Source organism: Bos taurus, chromosome 26 (assembly GCF_002263795.3).
Source record: "Bos taurus isolate L1 Dominette 01449 registration number 42190680 breed Hereford chromosome 26, ARS-UCD2.0, whole genome shotgun sequence".
Taxonomy (NCBI): Eukaryota; Metazoa; Chordata; class Mammalia; order Artiodactyla; family Bovidae; genus Bos; species Bos taurus.
In genome coordinates this window covers 11,283,016-11,308,776 of record NC_037353.1, presented here as the reverse complement: position 1 = coordinate 11,308,776, position 25,761 = coordinate 11,283,016, and the positions used below count along the sequence as shown (strand labels likewise).

At 42.6% G+C, this 25,761-nt stretch overlaps 1 protein-coding gene across 5 annotated transcripts in view; it reads left to right on the top strand.

The window, feature by feature from the left end:
* PANK1 (pantothenate kinase 1) overlaps positions 1 to 25,761 on the top strand; it is a 104,431-nt gene that overhangs the window by 42,729 nt on the left and 35,941 nt on the right. For 2 of the 5 annotated variants that reach the window (XM_024986071.2, XM_005225412.4), the window contains exon 1: positions 6,631 to 6,847. The exons of 1 other annotated variant lie outside the window; for it this stretch is intronic. In XM_024986071.2, the coding sequence (XP_024841839.1) occupies positions 6,820 to 6,847 (28 nt within the window). In that variant the 5' untranslated portion in view covers positions 6,631 to 6,819. Of the gene's footprint in view, positions 1 to 4,604; positions 5,957 to 6,630; positions 6,848 to 25,761 lie in introns of those variants that run through there. 2 more of the 5 variants (XM_002698345.6, XM_005225411.5) reach the window with 2 other exon arrangements.

Here is a 25,761-nt window from a genome sequence, read left to right as displayed (position 1 = left end):
CCAACTCACATGACTACCTTGCTAATTAAAAAAGATGACACTTCCAGTGTGCTTAGTACAGTGTATGGCATGTAAGAACTCAATAAATGTTAGATAATAAGCCTACTGACAATTTGCTAAAGCCAGATACATTCCTAAACTTATGCCCAGTATTTGGGGTCACTCTGATTATAGCTTATCAAATTCCTAGGTAGTCACACTCCCATCTCCCTTCACCATTGGTAATGGTGACCTATAAATCATCATTGGTAGGTGCTCAAAAAATAGTAGTGAGTAACAGGAAGTTAGTTCATGTGGGGTGTGTTTCATTCCTGTACACACAGTTATTACTGTAGTGGCAACTGCTGATGTTTTGTTTTTCCACTTCTATTGACCAAAAAAGAAAAAACAACAACAACCAAAAAAACCCAACAACAAAAACTAAAATATTCCATCAAGCCATATAGAAAAAATAGTAAAAAGAACGGGATTGGCCTAAACCCTCTCCAGTGGTTCATTTTGGTGAATAATCTTCCTGACATTCGATTTGCCCTATTGAGAGGAACAGGGTCAATTCATCTTTTCAATCAGCAAGTGTTTATGAAGTGCCCACATGTTTATGACATAAGAGAGCCTAAGAATACCTCCTGCACTTCCCCCTCCACCTTAGTTAGCTTCTATTCAGCATTCAGAATTCAGCAAATGTCATTTCATCTACTAAAGTTTAAGACGAGTCCAGGTCACCCTGGTATGTGCCCTCATGGCACTGGGAGTCGTTCCGTTTTTGCATTTCTCGGAGTGATGGTTACGCTTTTGCTGTTGTGATTACGTGCTTAAGGCCTGTGCATTCTGTAATGTGGATAAGGATGGGAACTTTGTTTCTGCGTAAGACTATGTCCTTGGTACTTGGTATGGTACCTGTTGTGTAGCAGTTGCTCAATTCTGAAGAAAGGAGAAGAGGGAGGCTCTGATGAAGTGGTCCTCAGAATCTCTGCATAACACTGTTATTCACAGGGCGGTTTTGTTGGGTTTTGGTGGTCTTTGACTCCCTGAAGCAGTGCTACCCCCTAGGGCCCTGAAGAAAGCACTGTCGTCGAAGTGAAAAGCACGGTCATCGAAAATAGCACAGTCCTTGAAAATAGCCTCCTGAGATGCCTCATGCGAATCTCTAAGAAAGGCCCCGACACCAATAGCAGAAGAGGAAAAAATGAAAGAAAGACGTCATCGTGGGTGGATAGTATTCTGACAGTTAAAATTCTAGTAATTCTTTTTAAACTATGCCTTGAAGAGTATCCTTTCCCAAGCTCATACTGTGTCATCAGTGTGGTTATTAAGTGGTAAAAAGCTTGGGCACATTGGATTTTATTTCCATTTTAGCAAGGAACTAGAATTTCTACAGTGATCATGTATAATGATGGCATGGTGGACAGGTTTGAATCTCTGTCTTCCAAAAAAAGTAAATTAAAAGTCTAATTAATAGTAGTTAAAAACTAGTGCTGACCTCCCTCTTTTTATGGGGGGAGGGGAAGAGAGAGGGAGGAAAGAAGGCAAGTGGGGAGTGTGGAGTTAGACTGAAACAGACAGATATTGATATGGCTTACCTATCAGTGTAAGTACAAGAATGTCATGATCATATCTACATTTTTAAAGGATCACCCTTCTTAAATATAAATCCCAGAGAGAATATAAGTAGAAGGTCTTGCTTCTTTTTTGCATATTTTGTCTTACATGCTGAAACCACCAGATTCCCAGTTGCCCAGACTGGAAACATAAAAATTATCCTGGCCTTACCTCTTCCTCGTTGTGCAGTTGGTTACTAAGTCCTATGAATTCTTTAAACAGTTTTTGAGTCCCCTTAGTGATCTCATTCTGAATGGTATGTCCTTCACTTGGTCCCATCTCACTTCTTTCCTGGTTGTTTCCAGTAGTCGTCTATCTGGTCCCTCCAACTAGGGACCTCCTCCCCTATTTTGTTCTCCAGACTGATGCCAGAGATCCTTCCAGAATGCGAATCTAGGAGTTTTTCCACAATCTAAAACTCTTCAGTGGTTTCTAATGGCTTTCAGGAAAAAAGTCTGAATTGATTCCTATGGTGCAGAAAGCCATCTGAGATTTGGACCCCATCTCACGTTTTTGGCCATCACTCACCTCCTCCCTCGGTAGGTTGCCTTTCGGCCTTGTTGATCTCCTGGCAGGTTCCCAAGCGTGCCAGATGGTTTCAAAACACCTGCAGGGCCTCCACTCCCTCAGTTCTGAATGGATTTCCTTCAGCGTTCCATGATGAAATTCCATGATTGGTCAAACTTCAGTTTAAGGGTCATTTCCTCCCTGAAGCGTATTTTAACACCCATCTCAGCCCCATCTTCCTCTTCTCTTCCCTGTTCCATCATTGCTCACTCTCTGGAGTCCTTTGGAGTTCCCTTCCATAGTATAGGTGACACACTTTGTTTCATTCACTGCAAAATTCACTGTGAAGACAAGTGGGCCTTAGGAAGCGAGCTCTACCCTTAGGATATGTATATATTTCTGTATGTATGTTATTTTCAACAAGAAGTTTAAAAGGAAAAAGTCCCTAGGTTATTCTTATGTACCCACATGATGGAGAATCATTGACTTACCTGTCTCTGTCTCTCTCTGTCTATGAATTGTAAGCCCTTAGAGGGCAATGAAGCCATTTGTTTTGACTTCGTACTTACTCCCAGCATTTATTTCACTGCCTACAACATAGTGCACTCATAATAAATGACTGGTAAATAAATGAATGAACAGAGGGAGAGAGTGCCTTGTGGGTTCTTCCTCCTTCTCTCTCTTCCAAACATTATTTGTTCCATTCCCCTGCTGGAGCACATCATAGTTCATACCTCAAAATGACACCTCTGAACCGCAACCTCCCCGCACCCGCCTGACTCCCACACACCCCATAAACCTGCGATGTGCCACCTGGCTTCCTCTCTATCACATGCAAGGTATAACCGATTCAAGGCACCCAGAGCAAAGACGAGAGAAAGGAAGCAGGCAGAGGATGTTCTGTCCCCAGCACCAGTGCTCCTGCCCTACCTGGGTCTGAGCCACCTGGCTCAGGCCTTCCTCACCATGCCTGGGAATCATGCTGGAGAGGATATGTCCTTGGATACACTGCATTGCTAACTCTCTGCATTTCTGCTCTAAAGTGCTTCCTAAACTACTGAGCTTAAATTATGTCAGAATTTGAAAGCTTTATATTTGAATATTTAGGAGTGACAATCCAGGCGTTTTGTTTTTAGCAAATTTACAGTAGAAAGTGAGAGACACGCTGGGGAAATACCACCCAAGTCATTTATTCAGTCACAAATAATTACCAAGAGCTTCCTAAGGATAGTTATGAAAGAGAGTCATCTGCCTTAATGGAGATTACAGTGTAGTTGGGGGAGACGCACAATCAAATATTGAGCTTTTTTATAGCACTTATGATGGGCTGGACACTTTACATATATATTCATTTTATCACTGTAACAACTCAGTCATGTCCTATTATACCCCCATTGTGGTGTTACAAACTGATAGTCATGAAGGTCAAGCGTAGGAGGAGGGAGCTCTAATCTTGTTCCAAGGGTCAGGGAAGGCTACTTTAAGAGGTTGAAGTAGAGATCTGAAGACTGAGTTGGAATCTGGTAAACAGACATCTGGGAACACGCAAGGGAACACAGCAGATGAAAAGGGATGTTCGTGTGTTTGAGGAACTGAAAGGCTGCTCTATAGAGGGAGAATCAGGAGCTCAAGGTGAGGCAGGGGCCAGGTCACCTAGGTTTTTCCTTCATATTTTCAAATAAGATGATAACGTCAGGGAAACAAAAATAGGAGAATTAAGACTTATTCTTTAATGCGCGTGCGAGCTCAGTCGAGTCCAGCTCTGTGCAACCCTGTGGACTCTAGCCCGCCAGGTTCCTCTGTCCATGGGATTCTCCGGGCAAGAATACTGGAGTGGATTGCCATGCCCTCCTCAGGGGATCTTCCCCGCCCAGGGATTGAACCCAAGCCTCCTGTGTTTCCTCCATTGGATTCTTTGTCATTTAACCACCTGGTTTATTCTTTGCTTTGTTCTTAATAACCTCAGCCATCCCTCTGTGGCTCAGTTTCCATATCTAAAAAAAAGGAGTCAAGGGACCTGTGCACTCAAGTGGTCATGGGTCCTAAAGCTGATTCCAGGTTAGACTGCTGGAAGGAATTCCCCTCCAGGTACAGGCCCCTGGCTGCTGCTGAGTGTTCTGAGGCCTCTGACTCCTCTGTAGATTAAATAAGTGCAGATGATGGAGAACATCACACACAGTAAGTTACACAATAAACCTGACTGTGAGTATGGTTTATTCCCCTTGTTGGAAATGAAGGGCGATCTGCTAATAATAACAGTAATAAGGATAACCAACTCTTCGGGGCATTTACTGTGCACCAGGACTGTAGCAGATTTCTCAAGACAGTTTCTAGAGTCAAGAGCTGAGGCCTCAAGGGATTGCACAACTTTGGGAAGGTCCTCAGCACCCAAATTTGTCCTGCCTACTGAGCATGCCCAGTCCTGTTTCATGAAACCAGGTGTGTTAACTTGAGCAATGAGTTTCTCAGGGTTTGTTGGGTGCCTGAGTTGGAGTTTGAATCCAGCTCTGACTCCAGGGTTGTGGTGCTGTCTCCCCTGTGATGCTGCCTGCCCCTCTGAAAACACAGGCAACTCCTTACTCTATAAATAGGGTGACATTGTCTCTTCAGCGTCCTTTCTGGGTGAGGAAAGTGCTTTTTATAGCTTGGGACTGCTTCTGTTTACTTGGTCTCTTCCAGCACCGGTTAATCCCGCCTACATCTATGTCCTTCACTGTCCTTACACTGTATTCCTAGGTTCCTCCCTGTAAAAGACAACTCCATGAGGCCACATGGTGTCTGTGAGTGCCAGTAAAGAAATTACACTCCCCTCCCTCTCCAAATCTGCCTACCTGTCTATAAATAATCGTTCTCCTTCTTCCCCTCGTGCCTGTGAGTAGTTTGGTCACTTAACTAAACCCAGAGAAACACATATACGCTCACAAAGCTTTCAGGGAGGAGGGGACAACGTGAATGACCTTGCAAAGGTATCTAGCTCGGTGCGGACAGGATTAGCAAACCCAAACCTCTACATATATTTATTGCCTCCCCCCTCCCCCTGCCCGCATTCCTCCCGAAGCTGCTCGTTCCTCTCGCGCCGGCCTCGCCCAGTCCCTTCTCGGCTTGCTCCGCCATACAAAGCCCAACCCGCCCATCTCTTCTTTGCGAAGCCGGAGAACTTCAGTCCCCATGTTGAAGCTCGGCGGTGGCGGGCAGGACTGGGCATGCTCAGTAGCGGGGACAGGTCTGGGAGGCGAGGAAGCCTCGTTTGAAGTCGCGCGACTGGGGCAGCGGGGGAAGGCGGGCTCTGGGGGCCCCGGCTGGGGGTGCGCGGGGATCCCCAATTCCGCGCCGGGAGCGGGCATGCTCCAGGCGGGCGCCGGGGGGCCGGCACTCGAGGGGCAGGGCGTGGAGGAGGTGGGAACGCCGGAGGGAGGAGGGGAGGAGCGCCCGGCTCGCCATCCTCCAGCGCCGGCTCTGCGGCTGCTGAATCGGAAGCCGCAAGGAGGATCCGGGGAAATAAAGACGTCCGAGAATGACCTCCAGCGAGGCCGTCTGAGCCGGGGCCCGCGCGCCGCCCCACCAGCCTCTGGCATGGGCGACCACGGCGGGCAGCCTGAGCGCTCGGCCCCGCACGCCCCGGGGACTCCCGCCGGCGTCGGCGCTGCAGCCGTGAACGGGCTGCTGCACAACGGGTTCCACCCGTCGCGCCTCTGCAGCCGGGGCCCCCCGGGCGGCGGCGACGCGGCACCCCCGCGCCTGCCGCTCCAGCCAGAGCTCCAGCCACAGCCGCCGCCCCCTCAGCACGATTCCCCCGCCAAGAAATGCCGGCTGCGGAGGAGGATGGACTCCGGGAGGAAGAACAGGCCGCGTAAGTCTCTCAGGGAGGGGAGCGCGGGCGCAGAACGGGGCGCGACCCCCAGGAGCGGCGGGACAGGCACCTAAGCGCGCCCGGGGCATCCCAGCCCCGGCTGTCTGGGGACGGCTTTGAGGGGGCGCACGGGACTGATTCTTTCCCCAGGGGCGCCAGGCGCTACAGATCCCTTTCCTGCTTTCATCTGTAAAATGGGCCGGTTTGACTCGGCTTCTGAGCTGCTCCTCGGGTAACGGCTCTGCAGAAGGCAAACGCGCTAATTTGTCGGTGGGAAAATGCACGTGTGCCAACATTTGGTGCGGTCCGGGAGTAGGAGTCGAGCAGCGGTGGGGGGCGAGCCTGAGCTGCCGTCGCCCTTCTCCTCGTCCTTTTCTGAGAGCTCATCTTTCTGGGGTTGGCGCTCAGGCAGTCAGCCTGCCCTTTGAATCGCAGAGGAGCCGCCAGCTCCCTGGGTCTATTGGCGAGCGCGAGGTCTGGAGGCGTGGAGTTTGACAGCCCCCCAAATCACAGCCTATTAGAGGCTGTTTCCTCGCAGCCAATGAGAGGACTTGTTGGGAGGGACACACCCACTGATACCATGTGGGCCGGAACTATGTGGACCAATGAAGATTGGAGGTGGATTTTTTTTTTTTTTTTTTTTCGGAGAATGGGGAGGTAGAGTTGAGGTTTCCAATAGTAATATACAGTGCTGAAAGCTGAAATGCGTAATTTCACAATCTAAAGCTTGTATATATGTTAGTTTGAGAAGAGTCTCTCCCCCACTGAACGTTCTGAGATGCAAATTTGTAGATCAAGTATACAGCTGTTTCTTATCTGAGCCGAACTTCTTTCAACTTGTTACCTCTTTCTGGGTCTCCCCAATGAAGCTTATAAATGGCAAAAAGCAAAGTAAGTAGAATGCATGCTAATAACGTGATTGCATTCAAACATGCATATTTGCGTATAGGTTATTTATTGTTTCATACAGGGAAATTGCTAGATATACTTTAGATTCATCTGTAAAACCTTGATATTTGGCAACTTCACTTTTTGCTGTTTCTGTTTATTATCTTAGACTCTTAGCTTTTCTGCATTCAGTTAAAGTCTGAGACTTTGGGAAGCTTTTTAACCCAACTGTGGGACTCAGTAACTCTGATACTTGTGTTTTGTAAGTCTGAAAGTTCAGGTTCAAAGTTAACTTCTTGTCAGGAACTTTGAACCCACACAGCAGATTGGTAGGGTTGTAAGGAAGGCATCTAAAACCTGAATTTCTGTTTTCTTTTGTTTTTGAACCTTGTTAGAAAATGACTTTATTTATGCACTAGTATTGATTGTTTATGATTTATTAACCTGTTTTACTTCTTTTGAAGCCACATTTCATTTATTTCTCTGATTTACTTTAACAAACTATATTAGAGTTTAAAATGTAAATAGCTAAAATATAACAAAGAGAACTGCTTTGAGTTTTTATGTAGTATTGCGAGCATAAATGGTCTATGTTTGAGTGTATTATACCTCTTGAAATAATTTTTGAGGAATTGAAAATATACTCTCAACAATTTTCTCTGCAGGAAGGCAGAGGAATAACCTTGAGGCTTAACTTTTGCTTGAAAATCCACTGGAAGCATTATTTAGAATATAAGAAAGTATAAATTTATGCCTGTGTGTTTTGTCAGGTATTGAAATAGGTTTTGTATTTTTTTTTTTTTTAATGAAAACCGTACGTATTTTACGTTTAGTGATCATACTTATTTATCAACTTTTTAAAAAAATTCATCAGAATTGGTGTTTCATTAGCCTATTTTTTCCTCAAATTTGAACAAACATTTCTGAAATAAATTTTACATGTTCTAAGCCACATCTGCTGTGTTCACTACCAAATTTTCTTAGTTGAAATTAGGTTTAATTTAGGATCCTTATACCTTGTGTATTAATATTCAAGTATCTTTTTACAAAAAAAAAGAAAAAATTTGCCAAATCAGTTGATTTTTTAGGTAATCTAAAACAAATCTACTTAGACTTAAGTATCTCTCTGTTTTCTGATGACTGATAAATTTTACATAAGCAATTATTACAAAGAGTATTTACATGCTTTAAATGAAATTTAAATGAAATTTAATTTACTTGAGTGTATTGTTGATAAAATCATCAAAGTTGGACAAATAACTACTTCCTACTTACAGTCTGCAACTTCAGACTCCTGTTTCTATCTGAACCAGAAGTGCTTTAGGACAGCCAGGTATCACTTCTGTCAGATAGGCACCTGGAATGCATATGTGGGTAGATGTGTTTCTATTTAGTAATATATTGGGTAGAGTGCAATACACTTTGAAATACTGCATTTTTGAAAATAATGAATGCAACGAAACAGGCAATTCAGTAGTTTTTGATTATTTAAAAAAATTAAATCTAATCCCTCAGTACGAGGACTATTCACAATCTTGTAATCTAAAAATCAGAGTAGTGGCAGGTTGATTTTGTTAAACCAGGAAATCTTGTCCACTCTGTTCATCAAAAGTACCATGACCTCACTCACTGTGCTTATCCTTGGAAAGCTTTTCCAAGACTTAACTGTTCATTGAGCTTCCTTGGTTACTTTACCTGTCTCTGCTACTGAGCAATTGTGTGGCCTCAACCAGGTTAGATCTCCTCTTGGAATGCTGGAGTCCACGAAATGATCTTCAAGGGTTGTTTCTTGTACTTTCAAAGTGCTAAGATTCTAAAGAGCTGAGAGTTCTTTCTTCATAACTTCCACCCTAGTCATCTAGTCTACCACATGGCTTAGCATTTTATTATCATTTAAAAATTTTTTATTTTTGCCTTGTCCCTGCATGTTATTGGTCTTATCTCCCCAATTAAGTTGGAAGTCTTATTACAGATGATAGTTTTTTTCATATGCTTTGCAACTTGGATACATGAATACTTGATTGATGTTGACGAAAAAGGTACAGGTGACATCATCACCACCTCATCAAAGTAGCCATTTCCATCCATGGGACAGATGAGGCGAAAGCCCTTCAATGGAGTCTCGGTAAGGTCTCTATAGGGAGAATCCTTTTGTATGCTCCTTGGTGTTCTGATTCTTTGAAGCATACGTAAGTAGCACCTTATGAAGTCAGCTCATTTCCCAAATATTTTGAAACTAATTTTATAGTCCTAATAAAATGCCAAGAGCCTAATGTTTGTAAATGGTGGAGTTATCCAGACTCTGGAGGGCTTGAGTTTAAATTGCATCTGGGTGACCTGGGGCTACTTATTTAACCTCTATGCTTCAGTTTCAGTATTGATAAGATGGAGCTAATCATACTATGTGATCAGGTTGATCTGAGGATTAAATAAGATATATATTATATGTGTGTGTGTGTGTGTATATATATATATATATATATATATATATGTACATTCCTGCTTGGCACATAGCAGTTATTTGGCAAATGCCAGTTGTTATCACACATGCAAAACACTGTCCACCACTAACCCATAGGACAAGAGACTGAGCTGACAGAGACACCTCAGATTGACTTTCTTGTTTACAAAAAGGTGGGAGTTGGCTAATATAAGAAAGCCAAAACGTTTTATTTGATTATCTATGACACTCCTAGTCCCACAGTTACTTCCAACACCCTTGTTCCAATAAAAATATTACATAATACAAACTGGAGGAAACAAAGCAGGAAGAAGTGCTCACAAATACCATCACCCAGAGAAAATGGCTGTTTAAAATGTGCCGTTTGCTGAAGGTAATTTTGGATCACACTAAGATACGATTTTTTAAATTTTTATTTTATGTTGGACCATAGTTGATTTAATATGGGAGGAGACTGCAAGGCTACGAGTACTAGGAGCCAGGAATCCTTGGATGCTGTCTTGGAGGCTGGCTACCATATGTACCATCTTTAAAACATGGAAAAGTTAAGTGAATGAAGGACAGGCATAGTAGATAAAGTATAAATATGGGATTGACATGAAGCAAGTAAGCCCATAATCTTTGTGTGTAACGTGATCTGCTGCAAAAAAGACATAGCATCTTAGTTTTATGAAAAATAAGCCTATAGATAGACCTTAGTAATATTCTAGGATATTGTTTTTAGGGTTTTTTGAATTTTACATATTGACTTTATTATTATTAGTGACTTAATTAGGGAATCAGTAAACAAAGGTACGCATGAATGGAAAGGTGCAAAGTTTGAACCAATGCATATCTGAGGTGTGTGTGAATAAATGATTTGGTTAAACCCTGTAACTCTGAGGTCAGACGTTAATGCTCAGGATTTTGTTCTCAGGCTATTACTATTCATAGGTCTGGATGGTATTACTATAAGTAAATTAATGATTGAGTAAGTATATCTATATAGAAGACAAGGAAAGCCATATGTGGTCCAATTATAAGTGTTTAATACATTTTTGTTATTAATACATTTCTAAAGTGCTCAATTCCAATGTAAATCTATTTGGATAAATAGCATAAGAGATAAATACCTGGAAATCAATGTTCTGAATTATTTGAGAAGTGCTGACTGCTTATTGAAAATAAGAAGATATGATCTAATTGGTTATGTCTGGGAGTAATGATGGAGAAGGCAATGGCAACCCACTCCAGTACTCTTGCTTTGAAAATCCAATGGATGGAGGAGCCTGGTGGGCTGCAGTCCAGGGGGTCGAGAAGAGTCGGATACGACTGAGCGCCTTCACTTTCACTTTTCAGTTTCATGCATTAGAGAAGGAAATGGCAACCCACTCCACTGTTCTTGCCTGGAGAATCCCAGGGATGGGGGAACCTGGTGGGCTGCTGTCTATGGGGTTGCACAGAGTCGGACACGACTGAAGCGACTTGGCAGCAGCAGCAGCAGCATAGTTGATTTACAATGTTATATTAGTTTCAGATATACAGCAAAGTGATTCAGTTTTACATATACATATATCTATTGCTTTTCATTTTCTTTTCCATTATAAATTATTACGAAGTATCAATAGTTCCCAATGCTGTACAGTGGGCTTCCATGTGACTCAATGATAAAGAACCTTCCTGCCAACACAGGAGACACAGGTTTGGTCCCTGGGTCAGGAAGATCCCCTGGAGAAGGAAATGGCAACCCACTCCAGTATTCTTGCCTGAAAAAAAATTCCATGGAAAGAGGAGCCTGGTGGGCTATAGTCCATGGGGTCACACAAGAGTCAGACACAACTTAGCAACTAAACACCACCAGCTATGCTATACAGTAGGTCTTTGTTGATTATCTATTTTAAATATAGTACTATATATATCAATCCCAAACTCCCAACTTACCCTTTTTTATTTGAAAATCTTAGTAAAAGCATTTTCTTACAGCATTAAAGCGTCATTTGTAGTGGTTGTATTACATTCCCAATATTCCATTATATAGATACACCGTAATCTATTTAACCTGTCTCTAGTAGCTTTAGACTGCAGCTTGAGTCTCTAAACATCATAAACACTGCAGCAGCAACAATTTTGTACATAACTCTTTTATTTTTGATGAAACTGATGAATATATACTTTTTGGAGAAGGAACAGAAATGGCACAAAAAAGTATAGAGCTGTTGCCTTGAAATCCTGGATGTTTTAGACCCTAAGGATACTTGTAGATGAGCCATACTACTGAAGAGAGGAGAAAAATGCAAAGGAGATAACTTTTTTGCTGTTTGAGCCAGCAAACACTATGCTATAGAAAGGCAAATATTTGAGAGTCATCAGAAGACTCGAGGATGTGAGCTGCCCTCTTCAACAAGCAGGAATAAGGGCTGGAGCAGTGCCTGCAGCCTCCTAGTTGAAGTTCTGGATTCTGAGATCATGCAGATAGAACTCGAGCAGAAAATGGGTGAGAGTTCATTATGCACCTAACACATTCGTGGGGTATAAACTGAAGAAACACAAGTCTATTACCAGTTTTAGCTGGCCACCATTGACAAAGTGTAAGTCTTCACTTTCCTAAATATTAGGATATTTAGCTTTGGCACCTAGAGTTTCCCCAACTTCTGAATCGGGCTAATGGAAAAACCAGGATATAAAGGTAAATAGGTAGAATTTTCTGGCTGGAACGGTGTGACTATATATGCGTTTTTATTAAAAACATAATCAGAACTTCTAGATGGTGGACAAGCTTTGCAAATCAAGAACAAAAGACTTAGGATGGAAAGCAGGGGCACACTCTAGAATTCCTACCTCGGGGATGTGGTACGATTTCTAAGTTTGTCAGTGAAGTTATGAATTCTACAATGCACATTTGGACTAGAGATTTATGAATTTAAGTGCCCAAGTGTTCAGTATCTACGTGGTTAAATTAGGTGTGAGGATTCATTAGGGACCTTAACACCACTTTTCCCCAAAAGGCCAAGTGAATTTCAACGTTAATACAAAACATATTTTGTTTGGCACAGTAACCAAAAATTTTGACAGAAAGAGTGCTGTTAATTTTTAACATGTGGGACATTCAACAAGGGTATAAAACAAAATCCAGCATGGTTTTTGGAGACATAATTAGTCAGGAAAGAAGAGTACTGGTTTTAATTAACAGGTTTGGGGTTGGTTTTTTGTTTAAATGTGTGTGATAGCCTGACTCTTAATAGTGTGTATGTATGTTTTAATACAAACCAATAACCATGAAAAGCAATCAAGGTTTGACTTCCATTACATTTAATTTTATGCTTTACCTTCACTGTGTAGGGCAGTGTTCGCCTTGGGATGACAATATTCTGAATTAGATAGGGTGCTCAGAATGTCTCAGCAGACCTTTCTTTCCTCTGGATAGTGCAGCTATCAAGCTTGGTATCTCATTACTTAATTTATGAGATCTTTTAGATGCTTAGAGTTGGCTAATTGTATGTGTGTATGTTTGACTATGTTTTATCCTTGGGAGTGTATTTGAAAGCAGTCAATGATTCCAAGGGGTAAGGGAGTGTTATTTTTAGAGGCAGTTACATCAAAATAATGATCTGTGCCTCTAACAGATTTCTCTATAGTTTGGAAAGAAGGTGAAAAGATTTATGACAATAGTGGGTACTTACAGTGGTCACTTTGATTGACCAAGTAACTAGCTTAGCTATGATTGAGCAACAGCTGTGTGTCCCATTGCTCTCTATGTGTCTTTACAAAAGAATGTGGTCAGCACTCCCACACTCGATTTATACGATGGGGAAAGAAAGGCCTGGAGAATTGAAGCAACCTACCTGAAGTCAGTGAACGGCAGAGCCAGAATTCAAAGCCAAGTCTGCCTCCATTTTCAGCTAGCTGCCTTCTTTTCTGCCACATTAAGCCTATTATTTTGGGAAAGGAAGTGTGTTCTGTAAAACTTGTAGAAGAGATCGGTGTATACAGTTGGTACACCTTTGGCAAAAAGCTCATTCATGTGTTAGTGGAGGTAACAGTAGCCGATGTTAAGGGACCCTTACTCTGTGCCAGGAACCAAAACATTTTACATGGATTATCTCATTACAGCACTCCCAGCTCCCTATGAGATAGGTCCTACTCTAGATTTATTTCTTGTGTCCCCCCGAAATTCAGATATCAAAATCCTAACCCTCAAGATAATGGTAATAAGAGGTGGGGCGTTTTAGAAGTGATTAGGTCATAAGGACGAGGCCAGAGAATTCTCCAGAGGTTAAAAGCAAAAAGACAGTTATCTGTGGATAACCAGCAAGGAGCTACTGTGTGGCACATGGAACTCCACTCAATGTTGTGAGGCAGCCTGGAGGGGAGGGGAGTTTGGGGGAGAATCGATACATGTATATGCACGGCTGAGTCCCTTCACTGTTCACCTGGAGCCGTCACAGCGTTGTTGATCAGCTATACGCCAATGCAAAATAAAAAGCTTAAAAATAAAAAAGACCGCTTTCTAGGAACTGAGCTCACCAGACACTGAATCTGCCAGTGTCTTAATCTTGGATTCCAGGACTGTGAGGAATAAATTTCCGTTTATCCTTCTCCAGGAAACCGAGCAAGGGCTCCGGGACTCGGGAAAATTGAGCTTCGATTTGGACTCTGCTGGGTCAGGAGACCAGGCTCAGGACCCTCTTGGATTCCCAGGATGAATGGGTGGTGTTCTAGAGTGGAAGGAGCTTTGGAGTCACCAGACCTGGATTCGGAGCCTCATTCTACTACCTGTTCACAGTGCAGTCTCAGTTGAGATGCTTACCTTCTCAGAGGCTCACTTTGTTGACTACAAATAACTGGCATCTGTCTTACCAGTGGTGAGGACCAAATGTGGAAAATAGGGCTTTCCCGGTGGCACTAGTGATACAGAACCCACCTGCCAGTGCAGGAGACAGAAGGGATGTGAGTTCCATCCCTGGGTCGAGAAGATCTCCTAGAGAAGGAAATAGATAGATACCTACTCCAGTATTCTTGCCTGGAGAATCCCGTGGACAGAGGAGCCTGGCAGGCTACAGTCTGTAGGGTCGCAAAGAGTCAGACACAAGTGAAGGGACTTAGCATGCACACACACATCTTACCGGTTTTGAGCACCAAATGTGGGAAATGTAGGTGAAGTCTCGTATAGTAGAATGCCTATATCCTGATGTGTGCAGAGCAAAAGATATTTTACTATTCATACTAGCTACTATTTATAAAAGGTATTCAATATTAATTTTCTTGCTATTATTTAGTCACAGAGGCTTTCAAATCTTTCTAAAATCTCAGGATTCTCATCAACCCATCTTGCTCTGACTGAGTACTTTTGTGGACAGGGTTTCAGGGTATCCTCCAACCTGATCTGACATCATCTCCTAAATGGAAGCTTCCTTAATTCCTTCTGAGGTTTCTGGAAGCAGGACACATGGCTGTGTCGTGTCTTTATCTCACTGTCACTTTCATAGGTGGCTCCATGGCAACTCTTGAGACCAAGTAGGAGCAGGCCCTGCCTGAGAATGATGTGAATAAGAAAGCTGTGTAACTTATGTTACTGCTAATCTAGTGTCAGGACAAAGTTATTTTTAAAACAGGAAGTATCTTCCTTTGATCTTTTACCGTTTGATATCTCAGCCCTTGAGTGAGGCAGACAGGCACCATGGAGAGGAGAAAGATAAGGAAAGGGAGCACTTTTCCTTTATAAAAGCTGCACAAACAAAGCTTCAGAATTCAGAACAGCCACATCCAGTGCTTAGGTGTTGTTTTTTAACCCTCAGCCTAGCAAACTTTGTTCTGGCAGAAGATGAGATGGATACTTCTGGGTGCTTGTTGCCTGCAAGGCCAGAATATGAACCTTCTGGTGTTGTCTGGCCTTGACTCTATGCTGAATCTTAGGCCACAGGACTTTAGATAGAGGCTCGGGACACTCTGGACCTGCATGGACCTCTGTAAGCTAAAGCCAGCCTAAGTGGTACCAGTTGCTGGGAATCCTGGGGCTTACGGAAAAACAACTGCTTTACAGCCTGAAGTAAGCAGTCCAGGAGTGGAAGAGACAGGGATGGACTTAGCTGACTTGAAGCTCAGTCTCAGCTGACTTGAGATTCAGCAGTATGGTGAGTCTTCCATCAAAACATAGGCACTCAATAGAAATTACGGGAGTTGATGTTAGATATCCTTCCTTACACTAAGTCAGAATCCATCTCACAGTTTCTACCCTGTGTTCCTTGACAATGCAGCACATCTAATTTATATTATATAGATATTTAAAGATAGCTATTTTATTTTTACTTTTCCTTGGGGTCCCACCCTTTGAAGAACCAAGAGCCATACTCTCAGCTGACAGATTCCTTCACCCATGTGATTGAGTACAGGTTGTATTGACTTACCAGAAAGTATTAAAGTTTAGACTACAGGATGACTTTTTTTGGACTGTCATAAAGGAGATCAGGTAAGTATTGACCTGGGTGACCTTGAAAACTGAGATTTAATACTCCCCATGGGTCGCACAGGGGTCAGTCAGTTTTTATTCCTTTGGGCCAAGGTACCGTGCTAGACTCTGGGTGTGATATTTACTTCCATGTGATTCCAAGCTGTAGTGTAGCCTGAAACCAGTTACATGACTTTATTCTACTCCTGTGCTATGGCAGTTCCATAAGTCCTGAAACTGTGTGTATGAGTCAGAAGGCTTGAACATAGTTAAAACTGTTCACCATTCATATTTCCTCAGCTACCTTCATTTGATGAAAAACATCTAAAGAGATACCATGTATTTAGAAGAAAGATAGCATGAGTTTGGTCAGGGAAGGTATCACGTCTTCTTTCCTTTCATGGAAGCTTTCTACTGTGAAGAAGTAGCCCAAATGTGATTTATTCTTTGCAGTGACCACATAATATTTCATCAGCAGTCTTTTAAAAATTATTTTATTTTTTTCTTAATTAGAGGATAATTACTTTACAATATTGTGATGGTTTTTGCCTTACAGCAACATAAATAGGCATTAGGTATACATACGCCCCCTCCCTCCTGAACCCCTCTCCCACCTCCCTCCCCATCCCACCCCTCTAGGTTGTCACAGAGCACTGGCTTAGGGTTCCCTGCATCATACACTGACCTCCCACTGGCTATCTGTTTTACCTGTTGGTGATGTATATGTCTCAGTGCTATTCTCTCATATCATCCCACTCTCTCCTTCCCCCACTGTGTCCAAAATGTCCATGTCTCCTTTGCATCAGCAGCCTTACAGAGTGGTAGAGGGTACCATTAATAAAGATGCCAGAACCATCTTGGGCAAACCAGGAGTTCCAGTGGTGTGCTGGAACTGGCTGCTACAGGCTCTCGGAGCCAGCTGTATACATTACATCCCAACTCTGCAGTCAGTGTCCTTGTATTGACAGCTTGAAATTGGCTACAATGGGTGTATTTACACAACGGGAATTGGCAAACGCCAAAAATCAGGGCTTTATTTTCAGAGATCCGGTTGTTAAATATTGACCACTGACCATAATACAGGTCACATGTCACTCAGAGAAAAGTCCCAGAGGGCAGCAGTAATACAAACTGAATTATCACAGCTTTGTGGGCAGAGAATGGGAGAAAAAGCTCAATATATCTTCTGATACTTAGGACAGTACTAGAATATGAGACATTAGATGATGGAGCCTCATTCTCAGGAAAGAAAGTATTCTACAAATGTTTGAAAACCCACTGTAATATAAGGGTAGAATTTAGACTCACACACAGTCAACCCTCTGTACCTGCAGATTCTGTGTCGGCAGATTCAGCCAACTACAGATTCTATTAAAATATTTGAAAAAGAATTCCAGAAAGTTCCAAAAGGCAGAACTTGAATTTGCCATGTACTGGCAACTATTTACATAGTATTTATATTGTATTATGTATTATAAGTAATCTAGAGATCATTCCAATGAGGGGGGTGCAGGTTCTATCCCCAGTATACAGAAGGATGCATGTAGGTTGTATACAAATATTATGCTATTTTATATAAGGGACTTGAGCATCTGAAGATTTTGGTATCCACTTGGTGGGGAGGGGTTCAAGGTTCTGGAGCAAATCCCCCTTGGATTTTAGATGAACAACTATTATCTGCTTTCCTTTTTCCCTCTGAAATTTCTACATCAAAAATAGTTAGGCTTCGGACTTCCCTGAGAAAAGTAGGAAATGGCAACCCCCTTCAGTATTCTTGCCTGGAAAATTCCATGGACAGAGGAGCCTGGTGGGCCCCACTCCTTGCGATCACAAAGAGTCAAACATGGCTGAGCACACATGCACACATGCTTCCCTGGTGGTCCAGTGGTTAAGACTTTTGCCCTCCACTGAGGGGGGTGCAGGTTCTATCCCCAGTAAGGAAGCTAAAATCTCACATGCCTCATGGCCAAAGCCAAAGCATAAAATAGAAGCAATGTTGTAACAAATTCAAAAAGACTTTGAAAATGGCCCCCACAGAAAAAAAATATCTAAAAAATAAAATAGCTGGGCTCCGGTGGCTCAGATGGTAAAGAATCTGCCTGCAATAGAGGAGACCTGGGTTTGCTCCCTGGTCGGGAAGATCCCCTGGAGCAGGGAATGCAACCTACTGCAGTATTCTTGCCTGCACAGAATTCCACGCGCATAGGAGAGTGGAGGGCTGCAGTCCATGGGGTCGCAGAGAGTCCAACACGACTGAGTGACTAACGCTTTGGGGCTAGTGCTGGATGACCCAGCAGGTAGAACGAGCAGGTAGGTGTTAGTGTACCAGCAGTGCAGCATGGGAATCAAGGAAAGGAGACAATAACATACATGTCTTTGTGTGTGTGTATACTTACATGTTTGCACCCAAGTATTAATCAGAGCAAAATCATAACTTTGGACTTCTTTATACTTCTTTCATAATTCACCATTGCTTTTACTTGAATAACAAATTTTGAGTTACACTCTCATCGCCTGTGGATTGGAGAACAATATAATTTTTCTTTCAGTTCAGTTCAGTTCAGTCATTCAGTTGTGTCTGACTCTTTGCGACCCCATGAATCACAGCATGCCAGGCCTCCCTGTCCATCACCAACTCCCGGAGTTCACCCAAACTCATGTGCATCAAGTCGGTGATGCCATCCAGCCATGCCATCCTCTGTCGTCCGCTTCTCCACCTGCCCCCAATCCCTCCCAGCATCAGGGTCTTTTCCAGTGAGTCAGCTCTTCGCATGAGGTGGCCAAAGTATTGGAGTTTCAGCCTCAGCATCAGTCCTTCCAATGAATACCCAGGACTGGTCTCCTTTAGGATGGACTGGTTGGATCTCCTTGCAGTCCAAAGGACTCTCAAGAGTCTTCTCCAGCACCACAGTTCAAAAAGCATCAATTCTTCGGTGCTCAGCTTTCTTCACAGTCCAACTCTCACATCCATACATGACCACTGGAAAAACCATAGCCTTGACTAGCCAGACCTTTGTTGGCAAAGTAATGTCTCTGCTTTTTAATATGCTATCTAGGTTGGTCATAACTTTCCTTCCAAGGAGTAAGCATATTTTAATTTCATGGCTGCAATCACTATCTGCAGTGATTTTGAAGCCCCCAAAAATAAAGTCTGACACTGTTTCCACTGTTTCCCCATCTATTTCCCATGAAGTGATGGGACCAGATGCCATGATCTTAGTTTTCTGAATGTTGAGCTGTAAGCCAACTTTTTCACTCTCCTCTTTCACTTTCATCAAGAGGCTATAGGTATAAATCCAGCCCCAGTTGAGCCTTGCCAATTTAGAATTTCTACACTGATTTAGAATTTACTGCTGCTGAAGCAACAGGGTGGAGTTGCCAGAGTATCTTCATTTCATGTTTCTGGTTATGATGGGCAGGTTGAAATTTGTCTCAGCCAGGAGGAGAAAGAACTTGGTATGTAAGTTTGCTTCCAAAACAGGATCTCTCAAGCAAAAAAGGGACTTCTCCATTTCATCCCCACTTGCATTTTACTCCAAAGGCAACTCATTATGCTCCATTTATTCTCTCACTGTCCTGAAGAAGTATTTGGAGAGTGTTGGGATTTTTGTTTTTAAATCTTTTTATTTAGGAAAATTTCAAACATTATACAAAACTAGAATATATGGTCGGAGAAGGCAATGGCACCCCACTCTAGTCCTTTTGCCTAAAAACTCCCATGGATGGAGGAGCCTGGTGGGCTGCAGTCCATGGGGTCGATAGAGTCGGACACGACTAAGCGACTTCTCTTTCACTTTTCACTTTCATGCCTTGGAGAAGGAAATGGCAACCCACTCCAGTGTTCTTGCCTGGAGAATGCCAGGGATGGGAAGCCTGGTGGGCTGCCATCTATGGGGTCGCACAGAGTCGGACACGACTGAAGCGACGCAGCATCAGCAGAGTATATGGTATAACTAACTACTAAGTACTCATCACTCAACTCAGTTATCAACTCATGTCCAATCTTATTTAGGCTATTACATGCAAATCTTCCCCTCCCAAACTGGATGATATTGAAAGCAAATCTCAGATATCGTATCATTTCAGTGGTAGATATTTTCATATATATGTTTAAAGGATAAGAATGCTTTAAAAAAATAGGCATAATCTGTTATTTGCTAAAAACATTAACAATGTATTATATCCAATTGAGAAAATAGTATTTTATGATGCACGATGAGATGAATAAATTCAGTTATCTAACCATGGTTAAAATTGTTGCATCCTATTTGTTGATAGCTGAAAATCTGATATCGTGTTGCCCTGAAGGATTCCTTTTCTTTTTTGCGGTGGGGGGGGGGGGGGGGGCAGTACCTTTTATTATTTGTTTATCATTAATTTTTTTTTCTATAAGAATTTGTAGATAGCTTTTATGCTTAAAGTACTATTTCCATAATATCATTAATTTTTAACCATTTCTTCATGGTCTGAGATTTTTAAACCTTTCTTGGGATGAAATAGTCCTGTGCCCCAAAACAGATGCTTTGGGGTCACTCCAAAATCACTGAGATGGAAGCATCTGGTATCTCCTATGTAGTTTTTGTCTTGAGCTTGAGAGGTTTCTTGTTGTTTAGTTGCTCCGTTGTGTCTGACTCTGCCACCCCATGGTCTGTAGCCTGTCAGGCTCCTCTGTCCATGGGATTTCCCAGGAAAGAATGCTGGAGTGGGTTGTCATTTCCTTCTCCAGAGGATCCTCCCAACCCAGGGATTGACCTTGTGCATCCTGCATTGGCGGGTAGATTCTTCACCACTGAACCACTAGGGAAGCCCTCATTGAGAGGTTAGGAACAGTCTTACAAGAATTCTCCCCTCCTTTCTTCTGAAGTCAGTAGGCTGGGAACAGGCAAGCTAGCACTCACACTGGAGATAAAGAAAGACAAGTAGGATGTAGGTCTGGACTCGGGCCTGGCAATCTGGAGGTGCTAGATTCAGGGTTGAGCCAAGAGGGACATTGCTGAAACTTGTGAGATATTTGTGATTCAGGCAATCTCTCCACCGATGACCCTGTATTTCAGGTTAACCACAAAAGAGAAAAAAAAGATCCTGAATCTGTCTAGTATCACTCTTGTTTGTCAAACATTCCTAGGGATCAAATCAGTTAAACATCAGTGAGTTCTTATTGATATAACTGCAGTCATGTGGTTAAGACTGTGCTTCCAATGCAGGGAGCACGGATTCAAGCCTTGGTCAGGGAACTAAGATTCCACATACTGTGTGGCATGGCCAAAAATAAATAAAGGATGTGTGTGTGTGTGTGTGTGTGTGTAAACACCTGTATACCTGAAACTAACACAACATTCTACAATCAACTATACTTCAATTTAAAAAAAAATTGTTTATTTATTTAAAAGCTGTAATTAAAAAGCTGGAGATCATTTAACTAATGTCTGGGTGGGTTCATTAACCTCTCTGCGCCTCAGTTTTGTCATCTGTAAATTGAGCATAATAACAGTGCGTACCTCGTTCGGTTATGACAATTAAATATTGCCTGTGAAGCTCCTGGCACAGCGCCTGGCACATAGTATGCCCTTAACACTAGTTGTTACAATGCTGCTGCATTTTTTATAGACCCTGGAATAAACTTCTCCAGAACTTCTAAAAAGAGACCTTTGATTGGCATGTGTGCAGCCCTGAAGTATTTTTTGAAATTTGGCCTGTGTGTCTATGCCCACACATCCAGATAAACTTGCATAAGCTAGTACTTCAGCACACGTTTACCACCCTCCATTAAATTTGGGGCAAGGCTTAGGCATATTTGGTTGGCAAATGCTCTCACAAGTAAATGGATAACCTGTTGCGTCCTGATTATGTCGTCGTCGAGTTTTAGCATGTATAAGATTTAGAGGCTTTTTGTTTTGTTTTTTTTTAATGTTTACTACAAGTAAACTGAGGAGCTGTTAGATATTTTACTATTCAGCTTTTTGTGATACATTTCCAGTAAATCTTTTCAAGCTACTGCATCAGTTTTGATTCACGAAATCTCTGAGATTGTAGGGAAAACTGCTGCAAAACCAGATAGGATTTACGCCTACTGTCTGTGACTCAAATTTGTCTCCATATTGTGTAATCCAAAGAAAGTACAAAGATAAACTGTGCTGAGGTTCCTGACGCTGCGCCTGTCATCCATAAATGACAGTTTTCCGGTCTTTATGTTCATCAAAACAGCATCGTTCTTATTGGTTAACTTAATGTTAAATACGTGATATGTTTTGTAAAATAAACCAACTTAAGTAAGATACTGTTTTTACCTCTTTCATATTTGAGATCCACAGTTAAGATGTTTAAAAAAAAAAAAGCTCCCATGCTCAAGAGTTTGACAGTCTCACCTTAGTGATAGAGAAGGTCACCATGCCCCCAAACTAAGTGGCACCAGACAAAATATTTTGAATACTCATATATCTGTGAAATTTGACTCTCTTTTCCCAATTATATATTACATCTGGCTGTTCCTGCTGATCACAGCGATCATCACTTCTGGCATCTTGGCAGCCATAACCCAGAAGGCAGCTGAGAATCTGGAAGGAAACAAACCCTTCTGAGCTGCCAAAAATCAGTGTTGGAAAGTAGATCAAGTTGGAGATGCTCGTGCATTTTGCACTTGGAGTACTTCCTGGACTCTCTCGAGTCTATTTACTTTCACCCAAGTCACAGCTTTAACAGACTTGATCTTCTGGTTTCTCTGCAATCATACATAGCAGGTTAGGGATAGACATTACAGTACACCAACAGCAGCCAAGAAATTAACAGCATTAGCTGAAAAGAAAGACATAGAAAGCTATAACAGAGACAGATGAATACTCAAACCGTAGCAGCCAGGGAAGCACAGGTTTATGTGGTACTTAAGGGCATCAGTATATAGTGGGTACAGTAATTGATTCTCACATGACCCTGAGTCATCAAAAGAGCTAAGACTTTATTCATGTTTCTTTAAGAATATGAGAAGTGAGTCATGCATTTTAGAAAGATTTCCTTCAAAAACTATTTATAATTTGGCATTTATATCTTAAAAGTCATTGGTAAAATGCATGGATTGGGTCAGAGCTTTATATATGTTATGAAATCTGTTATGAAATTTGTTATGAAATTTGTTATGAAATCTGTTATGAAATCTGTTATGAAATTTATTGAGACATACACACATACAATTCACCCATTGAAAGTGCCCAGTTCAGTGGTTTTCAGCATATTCACAGTGAAACCATTAACACAATTTAGACTACATCATCACCCCCCAAAAAAACCTGATTAGCAATCACTCCCCTTTTCTCCCACAACTCCTAGTCCTGCTTCTGCTGCTGCTAAGTCGCTTCAGTCGTGTCTGATTCTGTGCGACCCCATAGACGGCAGCCCAACAGGCTCCCCCGTCCCTGGGATTCTCCAGGCAAGAACACTGGAGTGGGTTGCCATGTCCTTCTCCAATGCATGAAAGTGAAAAGTGAAAGTGAAGTCGCTTAGTCGTGTCCGACTCTTAGCGACCCCATGGCCTGCAGCCCACCAGGCTCCTCCGTCCATGGATTTTCCAGGCAAGAGCACTGGAGTGGGGTGCCGTTGCCTTCTCCGTTTGTCTCTATAGACTTGCCTATTGTGGGTGTTTCATGTATATGGAATCATATATCTGGTCTTTTGTGATTGGCTCTTTTCAATTAGCATAGTGTTTTCAAACTTCACTTGTGTGTTAGTATGTATCAGTATTTCCTTCCTTTTTATTGCCAAATGATATTTCATTGTATGGACATGTCCTGTGTTATTCATCAATTGATGTACATTTCTGTTGTTTCCACTTTTTGACTATTATATGTAATACTGCTCTGATCATTTACATACAAATTTTTGTGTGGGCATATGCTTTCATTTCTCTTGGGTATATACCCAAGATGCAATTGCTAGATTATAGACAAGCTTATGTCTAACCTCTTGCAAAACTGCCAGACTATTTTCCAAAGTGACTGCACTGTTTTATATTCTGACCATCGGTGTAGGAGGGTTCCAGTTACTCCATATCCCCATCAACACTTGTTATTTTCCATTTTTTAAATTATAACCATCCTAGTGGGTTTGAGGAAATACCTCATTGTGGTTTTGATGTGCATTTCCCTAAAAAAGTGCCCTTACATCCCTCCAACACTAGCATCCTGTGATTTTGAAACATTTAGTAGGTTCAAACTTTATCTGCAGTTGAATTAGAAGGTTCCTGAATGTCTGGGAAGTGTCAAACTTTACTGTGCTCAAAAGAGAACCCTGCACAGAACTGCTGCCCTTTGTAAATATTAAAGGATTGTTTTAATTAAGTAATGTCTGGTACAAGGACAATGTGAATTTCACTCATAGCAGAATTTTCACTTCTTCTTTCCAGACTTCTTGATTAATGATCAGTCCTTGCAGAGGAGAATGTAAATGCCAGGAGACCGGGTTCATTGCTGCATCCTGACTCCACCATAGAACCTCCCAGTCTATAGAACAAAGTATCTGTTCACTGAATCGGTGGCCCCATAAGCATATAACTTGGTCTTAGATCATTGAAGGAGGGTCCTTGTGACCTCCTCGATTTCAGCTTGTATCGCCACATGAGCAGTTAGCACATCTTTTCTCAGTCCCCACCCAGCTAGACCTGAAAGGTTTGCCAGGCTTTCACAGCTAAAATTAATGAACAAAGCTCATTTCTGGTAGCCCCGTTGTTCTCTGCAGTGCCACCTAGCAATGCCGTTCTCCCCAAAGCCTCTTTAATTAACCACCCCCTGGTATTAAATTGTCAATAGCGTCCCTAGAGTAAGTAAGCATGCTCTGGTGGCTTGTCAAGACACAAAGCTAAACCTCTTGGAGATTTAAACTGGGATTTGTTTAAGGAGGTAATGAGATTACCATCTTGAGCTTCAGTGCAGGGTATTAGGAAGTTGGAAGAACCATTCTTAAGTGGATGCTGGGATCAGCTCTGGTGGCTGAAACGATCACACTGGAGACAGTCATACAGGTGCACTGCCTTCAGGTCCCCTTGGCACATCTCTGCATGGTCAAAACTGTGGCATCTTCTTTTTAATTCATGGACTATATTTCTGATGAATTGTTGTTGTTTAGTCACTAAGTCGTGTCTGACTGTGACCCCATGGACTGTTGCTCATCAGTCTCCTCTGTCCATGGAATTCTCCAGGCAAGAATACTGGAGTGTGTTACCATTTCCTTCTCCAGGGGATCTTCCCAACCCAGGGATCAAGTCCATGTCTCCTGCCTTGCAGGTGGATTCTTTACTGCTGAGCACCAGCAAAGCCATTTCTGATGAGTCGAGTGGTGTAACTAAAGGTGAAGACCACATGGAAGATCTGTAATTGTATACATCTCTTGCCACCCCAGGTGGTGCCGTGGTAAAGAATGTTTCCTACCAAGGCAGGAGACTCGGTTTTGATCCTTGCGTCAGGAAGATCATCTGGAGGAGGAAATGGCAATCCACTCCAGTATTCTCACCTGGTAAACTCCATGGGCAGAGGAGCCTGATAGGCTACAGTCCATGGGGTCCCAAAGAGTAGGACACAATTGAACATGCACACACACACACACACCACCCCAACACACACACACACACACACACACACACACACACACTCAGCCTGAGAATATTGCAAGGGAATAGGAAACAAATTTCATCTGCCTTTCATTTCTCCTCCTTAAGACCTGTTGCAGGAAAGCAGGGCTGGACTTCAGGCGTGAGGGTGAGAAGATGAGTTCAATGGACACTGCAATGACCGCCCTCACTGTTCTAACTTCTTGTAAGAAGGTGGAATGGAGAGAGAGATTCCAGGACCTTGGAAAGAGATTGCACCTCACTGAGCCTGTCAGCAACTCATGGAAGAGACTCGAGGAAAAGTTTGTTTTAGCCTCAGGGGTTTGACATTTTGGGTCCCGTCATGTCTGGCTCCCAGAGAAGGCAGTGGCACCCCACTCCAGTACTCTTGCCTGGAAAATCCCATGGACGGAGGAGCCTGGTGGGCTGCAGTCCATGGG